Below are 7888 nucleotides of genomic sequence, written 5' to 3'. Positions count from 1 at the left end.
GCCTCCTTTGGCCTTGGCCAAGCACCTTCCCCCATGGCTGGGGCTGAGTCCTGTGGCAGCTGCAGCTGCTGCTGTGCCCTTGCCAGGGACTGAGGCTGTGGGGCAGTGCCCAGAGCAGCCTGGCCTGAGCAGAGCTGTGGGGCCAGAGCTGGCTGGGCTGGGCTGGGGAGAGGCCCTTGGTGCTGCCCAGAGCTCAGGGCAGCTGGCAGATCTTGCAGGGAGCTGGGCTGGGTTCAGAGGGGCTGGCCCAGAAACCATCAGTGTCCATCTCAGCCTGGCTGAGCGTGCAGGGGCAGGACTCAGGCCAGGCCTTGTGGGGCAGGGCCAGCGCCTGTGCAAGGCATTGCAAACAGGCAAGTGGCCCAGAGAGGAGGCTGCTCTGTGCCCTTGGTGGCATGGACAGAGCAGGGAGGGGGCCCAGGACATTTGTCAGCACCAGTCTCTGTGCCCAGCCCTTGGCAGCCGTGGCTGCTGAGCCCAGCTTTGGCCTGGGCTGAGTTTGCCTGTGGCCCAGCTCCATCCTCCTGCAGGGCTCAGGGCCTGTTCCTGGCCATGGCCAGCCCTGGCTGCCTCTCTGCTGGCCCAGAGGCCGGCAGAGCCCGGGGCAGGGCTGTCTGTGCAGCCCCACAGGTGCCACGGGCTTCTGCAGGAGCTGGCAGAGGCTGCCCAGCAGGGAGGGCATGGGCACAGAGCCCCAAGGCTGCTGTGGGCACCACGGCACAGGGGCCGTTCCCAGCCGCAATGCTCCTGGCCCTGGCTGGGCCTGCACAGGGGCTGAGCCACCATGGCTGGGCCGGCACAGGGCCACAAAGGGGCCACGCAGCCGCTGCCGGGGCTGACAGCAAGGCCAGGCACACACAAGCAATTGCTGAGCATGGCCTGCGCTGGCCAGCCTGACTGTGCCAAAGGCAGAGCTCAGCTGCCCTTGGGGCTGCAGCAACAGTCCAGAGCCCAAAGAGCGTCCATGGCTGTGCTGGAGACCAAGGCTGCAGGAGGGAAATGCAGGGCTGCTGCGCAATGGGGAGGGCATTGAATTCCAGCACACACCTCAGCTCTCTGATGATCCCAGCACCATGCTGGGGCCTGTTTCAGACTGGAGCAGAGCAGATGTTGATGGGACAGGAGCCCTGCAGGGCTGTCAGGGACCTGCAGCTTGCAAGGATGTCTGCTCTCCCTCAGGTGCTCTCGAAGAGATCCAATCCCAGCTGGGTACCTCAGGGCACAAGTGGCACAACCTGTTCACAGGCACACAACTGATGTCTGCCTGGAAAGTGGCACAGGTGTTAATACCTGTTAGTTTCACAGAATCACAGAATTTCTAGGTTGGAAGAGACCTTTAAGATCATTGAGTCCAATCCATGTTCTAACACCTCAACTAGATCATGGCACCAAGTGCCACATCCAGTCTTCCCTTAAACACATCAAGGGATGGTGACTCCATCACCTCCCTGGGTTGATGATTCCAGTATTTGACCACTCTTTCTGTGAAAAACTTCCTCCCTAATTCTAGCCTGTATCTCCCTTGGCGCAGCTTGAGACTGTGTCCTCTTGTTCTGTCTGTTGTTGCCCAGAGAAAGAGACCAACCCCAGCTCACCACAGCCACCCTTCAGGAAGTTGAAGAGGGTGATAAGGTCACCTCTGAGTCTCCTTTTCTCCTGGCTGAACAACCCCAGCTCCCTCAGTCGTTCTTCATACGGCTTGTGCTCCAAGCCCCTCACCAGCCTCGTTCCTCTCCTTTGGACACGCTCAAGTATCTCAACGTCCCTCCTAAACTGAGGGGCCCAGAACTGGACACAGCACTCAAGCTGTGGCCTCACCAATGCTGAGTACAGGGGAAGGATGACCTCCCGTTTCTGCTGGCCACACTATTCCTGATGCTGGCCAGGATGCCTTTGGCCTTCCTGGCCACCTGGGCACACTGCTGGCTCATGTTCAGCCGACTGTCAACCAGCAACCCCAGGTCCCTTTCCACCTGAGCACTGTCCAGCCACACCGGCCCCAGCCTATAATGTTGCAGGGGGTTATTGTGGCCAAAGTGCAGGACTTGGCACTTGGACTTATTGAACCTCATCCCATTAGATTCTGCCCATCCATCCAACCATTCCAAATCCCTCTGCAAAGCCCTCCGTCCCTCTAACACATCGACATATGCTCCCAGCTTATTATCATCTGCAAAATTGATAATGAAAGACCCTAATTTCATGACATACAAACAAATCTTTATTATCTGGGTCATTTGAGTACTTTTAAGAATTGGCAGAGTTTTCCCACCAGGAACAGGAATTTCCTCGAGGTGTACTGATGGCAGGAGGAAAAATACTGATCTTCCCTTCTACAGGCGTCACCAATATTATTTTTATTACTTCGCCTCCCTTTTCCTTCAGGTGTTTTCAGCTCTTCTGTTGAAATGGCCATGTCTAACGACATCTCTTCTTTTACAGCAGGTGGATCTATGTGCTTCTACTGCTCTCTGATTTCATCCTCTAGATGCTCTCTGGTCAGTCAAGTGTCTCTCAACAGACTGGCTTCATGCTTTGAGCTGGAAGAAATTGCCCAATATTTCTGAAGTTGAAATAAATATATAATAAATATCATTTTAATTGTGTTTTTATCTATCACAGAATTACCTTATGTCTTTGTCTAAACCTGCTCATGTACAGAAATCCCTGGGGGATGGGGGACATGTCAGAGGCTGCAGGGACATCACAGAGAGATGTGATGGTTATTTAACTGTTCAAATGTTCAACTTGTGTTTGTTGGCAAGAAACCTTTCTGTGCCTCTGAGTGCCACCAGGCCCTGACCCCAAAGTACACAAACCTGATGAGTTGTGGCTCCCACTGCAGGGGCTGCACTTGGACCTTGGCTCTACACAGGAGAGCTCTTCATCCCCTTTCTCTCATTTCTTCCCACTGGGCATGGAGGGAACTCCTGACTTCAGCCTGTGACTCGTGGGTGCAAAGAGCAAATCTGGGCAGAATCGGGGCAGGGAGGGTTTGGGGGGAACTTGGGATCTGTGCTGGGCACAGAAGGTGTTTTCCATTGCTCTGAGAAGGTCTGCTGTGGAAAGTGGATTTAATATCCAGCAGAGGAGTGACTTTTGCCTTTGATGGTGCTGAGCCATCCCTTGGCTTTGTTTGCTGACAATAAATGAATATCCCTCTGTGTCTTGGGCAGCTCCTTTTCCCAGGAAAGCAGGTGGGAGTTGGAGCCAAGGAGCTGAAAGCTGCAGGTGCAGCCTGGGCTGGAGGGAGCTCAGATTTGCACAAGGCTGCTCTGAGTGCCAGGCCTTGGATGGGGGAAATGGTGGGGTGGGGGTAAGGACAGAGTCTGATTGATTGTCAGCCATGAAGGGTCTTGATTTTCATATCTATTCAAACTGCATGAGGAGGTACTTGGATTCAGTGTCAATTGGAGATTGCTATTTACAGAGGAAACAAGAAAAACCTAAACAGGACCTAAAAAATCTTTTCTCACTGTCTTTTAAAATAGATCATATTCAGTTGAATGCACTTCTGAAATCTCTCTTATTAACCACACGAGATTTAGAAACTGAAGTCAAATTATCCCCAGAGGATTGGCTTGTTAAGCTGTTTTGAATGTTAATGAGCCCTGGGGGCGCTGAATTCCTGCACTGAAGGGCTGAAGGCTGAACAAGCCTCTGGAGCCCTACTTAGATTCAGTGTCAATTGGAGATTGCACATATCAATGAAGTAACAGGAAAAAAAATAAAACTAAGGAGGACTTTAAAAAATGTTTTGTGACTGTCTTTTTAAATATATTGCATTCACTTTAGATGTACTACTGAGATCTGTCCAATTAACCACAAGAGATTTGAAAATTAAAATCAAATTATTCCCAGACTCTTGGCTTGTTAAGGTGTTCTGAATGTTAATGAGCCCTGGGACACTGAATTCCTGCACTGAAGAACTGAAGGCTAAACAAGCTTCTGGAGCAGGAAAATTCAGCAGCAGCCTCCAAGGTGCTGAGGATGTCAGCAGCCCCCACTGAGGCCATCCCTGCCCAGAGACCGTGGGGGAATGGGCAGACAAGGAGAGCGTCCCTGGGGCTGGGGCAGCACAACTCAGAGGCACCAGCGGCTCCAGCTGGGAAATGGAGTGTGGAATGTGGCTGGGAAAGCCCTGCCTGGGCTGGGCCAAGCAGGACAGACAAGCCCTGACTCCCATCCCGGAAACAATTTTCGCAAACAAGGTGCCCTTGATGCCTCAGGCTCTCCCTGGCACAGCTCCCAGCACGGCACTCTGCCCTTGTGCCCGAGCCCTTTCCTGTGCTGGGGCTGGCCTGGGGCTTTTCCTGCAGCGGGACCTGCCCTGCTCATGACACAGGAAAGGCAGTTCCTGCTGGAGCAGGAGGCTCTGCCTGCAATGGGCTCCAACAACTCCAGACAGGCCCTGTTTGCAAAGCCCCCAGTGGGAAATGATGGAGGGAGGTCATGCTGCTTTTGGGGTGAATCATGCCGAAACCAGCCTGACTCCTCCATCCCAAATTTCAGTTTCCTCAGAGGGAATTGAAGCTGTGGCAGAGCTGGAAAAATCCCCAGAGAAAGGAACAACCAAGTGACACCACTGAGAGCTTCTGTAGAGCTGCTGAGCTGGCCCAGCCTGGGCACATCTGACCGACAGGGCAGCACCTCAGACTAGAAAAGCCCCGTCCCAAATTTTAACGGCAGCGTCTCCTGACATTTCCCTTCTTGGGGGAGGTGGGGTTTCCTCCCTGCAGTGGGGACCCCCCATCAAGGTCACTGCTCCTGGCTGAGCCACAGGGACTTGCCCAGAGTCAATGGTCTGCAGGAGTGACATCGATCTCTGCTTAATTACAGATTTTGCTTTAATACAGTTGCTTTGAAATAATTTCTTAGTGCTCTATATAATATATTATACATCTCTTAAATCAAGGTTAAATATTTCTGATTTAGACAATTTTCTCTAATAATTACAATAATAGATAATACATATTTACATAAATATATCTGGTTTTCCATTCCCTAATCCTGTGGGGCAAATTCTACAAAGGTTTCTTTCCCACTTTATTATTCTGTACACACAAACTCTTGAAAAGTCTGCAGCTGGGACTGGAAACAGCTGCTCCAATGTGGCTCTCCCAGAAGGAGTTTAGAAAGCCTGGACATCCTTGAGGGTATTTGGGAATCTGTGGGGGCTACTGGGGCTCATTTCTGAACCTCGTGACCCAACAGGAACTTCTGTAATAAACTTTGACTTTGAAGAAGTTTGTACTGTGCCCATGACAGGAACCCCTGTGAGTGTCCGGCACATCCCAGCTCTTTGGCAGCCTGGGGACTCCTGGGATGTCACCATGAGTGCCTGTGACAGATCGGTGCCTTTGCAGCCCAAGGTCCCCTGGGATGTCACCACGGAATGGCTGTGACTGCCTCTGACCACAGGGCTCTTTAACATCCCGAGAAAGCCCTGGGAGGTCTCCATGGATCCCCTGTCTCTGCCTGTGGCATTCCAGCTCTGGAACAGCCTGGAGACTCCTGGAAAGTCCCCATGGAACCCCTCTGAGGGCCTGTGACAAATCTGATCCTTAGCAGGACACTATCACCAGCCTTCTGTTGTTCTGTTCAGTTTCCATGGCAACCTTTACCTGTTGCTATGGTCAGTTTCCATGGCAGCCATCAGCAGCCCACTCTTGCTATGGTTGGTTCCCACAGCAACCATCACCAGCCCCCTGTTGCTATGGTCAGTTTCCACAGCAACCATCATCAGGACCCTGTTGCTATGGTCAGTTTCCATGGCAACCATCACCAGCTCCCTGTTGCTATGCTCAGTCCCTCAGCAGCTCCATGGAGACCCCATGCCAGGCGTGGTTGCCATGGACACCAGCTCAGGCCTGCAACCACAGCCCATTGCCATGGCAACCATTGGCAGCCCCATCCCCAGGCTCATGGGATCCCAGAACCACAGAATTGGCTGAGCTGGGAGGGACCCATCAGGATCCTCCAGTCCAACTGCTGGCCCTGCACAGGACACCCCAACAATGCCAGCCTGGGCCTGGCAGCGCTGTCCAAACGCTGCTGCAGCTCAGAGAGCCCTGGAGCTGGGACCCTTCCCTGGGGAGCCTGGGCAGGGCCCCAGCAACCTCTGGGCAAAAACCTTTTCCTGACATCCAACCTGAGCCTGCCCCGACTCAGCTGCAGCCGTTCCCTCCACTCCTGTCCCTGGGCACCAGAGGGAAGAGGTTCCCACAGCCCCCGCCAGGGACCCGCTCCCAAGGCTGTTGCCATGGCCACCAGGGCTGGGACCAGCTGGGATGCTCGGTTTCCACAGGCCGGGGTGCAGGAATGGGATTCCCCAATTTCCTGCCCCCGCTAAAACCGCACTGCCCTCGCTGCCCTTCTGCCTCCCATGGAAAGCACAAAAGGCAAAGATCCCGGGCTGGGATAAGAACAATTTATTGGGAACAGCAATGAGATAAGGAACAAACAGAAACAGAAATAATATTGATAACAGAAGGGATAAGAAAAACTGTTTACAGGGAAAACTAATACATCAACAACAGGCTCTTCCTGGCTATGCATTTCCCCTGCCTGGAAAGGACACCCTTCTCCTCAGAGGGAGAGAGAGAGAGTCCCTTTCCTGCCCCTGGCAATGACCTGAGGTGGGAGTAAATGTAATGACACAACCATGGCCAGACCCTCATGTTCTTCCATCCCACATCATGTCTTTGGCAAGGGCAGGAAAAGGGACAGGTGTCTTCCCAGATGGATCACAGGAAAATGGATCACCAGGGCTCTTCCCAATGTGGAGATGAAGCTGGAGTGGTGCATGAAGCTGTTCCTGCGTTTGTGGCATTTGCAGGGCTTCCCTTACTGGTGGCTGCGTTGGTGTTTGGTCAAGTGAGAGCTCTGGGTGAAGCTCTTCCCACACTGGGGACACTCGTAGGGCCTCTCCCCGGTGTGGATGCGCCGGTGGGTGATGAGGTGGGACTTTTGCTTGAAGCCCTTCCCACAGTCAGGGCAGCGGAAGAGCCTCTCCACTGTGTGAATCCGCTCATGCAGACGGAGATGGGAGCTGGTCTGAAACCTCTTCCCACATGTGGGACACTGGTAGGGCCTCTCCCCAGTGTGGATGCGTTGGTGCCTGATGAGTTCTGACCTGTAGCTGAAGCCCTTCCCACATTCCCCACATTCGTAAGGCCATTCCCCAGTGTGGATCATCTGGTGGCTGATCAGGGTGCTGCTATGTCTGAAGGTCTTCCCACACTCCAAGCCCTTGTGGGGCTTCTCCTTATCATGAAGCTGCTCATGGGCCACCAGCTCGGAACTCTGGCTGAAGCTCTGTCCACCTTCCTGGCTCAGGGTGGGTCTTTCCTCCTCAGAGCACCCTGGGCTGGGTTTGGAGCCCCTCCTCATGTGGGATGTCTGAGGTTTTTCTTCCCTGTTGGATTCCTGTGCACTAGAATCACTCAAAAGGGCGTCTTTCACAAGATTCTGCCATGCAGATTTTTCCTCCCTGGTCTCCATCCTCAGTTCCTTCCCTGGGGAAGGAAGGACAAGGAAAGGATGGGATTTGCCTCCGTCCCACAGGGAAGGGGAAGGAGATCCCCCCCGTGCATCCCCGGTAGGATGGTGTTGGCAGCAGAGTGGTCCTGCAGCTGTGGGCTCTGCTGGGCTGGGAGATGGAGCAGGAGAGAGGGGGAAATAGGAACTGACTTCCTCCTCACCTGCCTGGTTATCCCAGGGATCCTTCCTCTTCCTCGCAGGCTCCTCCTCCATCCAGTCAAGATCTAAGAATGGGAAATCATGTTCTGGGAAGAAAACAAAGGGTGCACACATTGTCTTTTGTACTGGTTTGAAGGCAAACCTGGGGGAGAGTCTGTGTCAGAATTACAATTTAATAAGAAAGTGA

At 53.3% G+C, this 7888-nt stretch overlaps 1 protein-coding gene across 1 annotated transcript; it reads right to left on the bottom strand.

The window, feature by feature from the left end:
* Window positions 1-6846: 6846 nt before the first annotated feature.
* On the bottom strand, window positions 6847-7392 carry LOC135441961 (gastrula zinc finger protein XlCGF9.1-like). The gene has a single exon (XM_064701509.1). The coding sequence runs from the start codon at window positions 7390-7392 to the stop codon at window positions 6847-6849; it is 546 nt and encodes a 181-aa protein (XP_064557579.1).
* Between the last annotated feature and the right edge of the window lie 496 nt (window positions 7393-7888).

Source organism: Zonotrichia leucophrys, unplaced genomic scaffold (assembly GCF_028769735.1).
Source record: "Zonotrichia leucophrys gambelii isolate GWCS_2022_RI unplaced genomic scaffold, RI_Zleu_2.0 Scaffold_750_24220, whole genome shotgun sequence".
NCBI lineage: Eukaryota > Metazoa > Chordata > Aves > Passeriformes > Passerellidae > Zonotrichia > Zonotrichia leucophrys.
The sequence above is the reverse complement of the archived record's forward strand: the minus strand, read 5'-3'. Positions and strand labels throughout refer to the sequence as shown.

Bases quoted from the DNA above. Each gene is read 5' to 3' on its own strand.
- LOC135441961 (XM_064701509.1), bottom strand. From the start codon at position 7,392: ATGAGGAGGGGCTCCAAACCCAGCCCAGGGTGCTCTGAGGAGGAAAGA.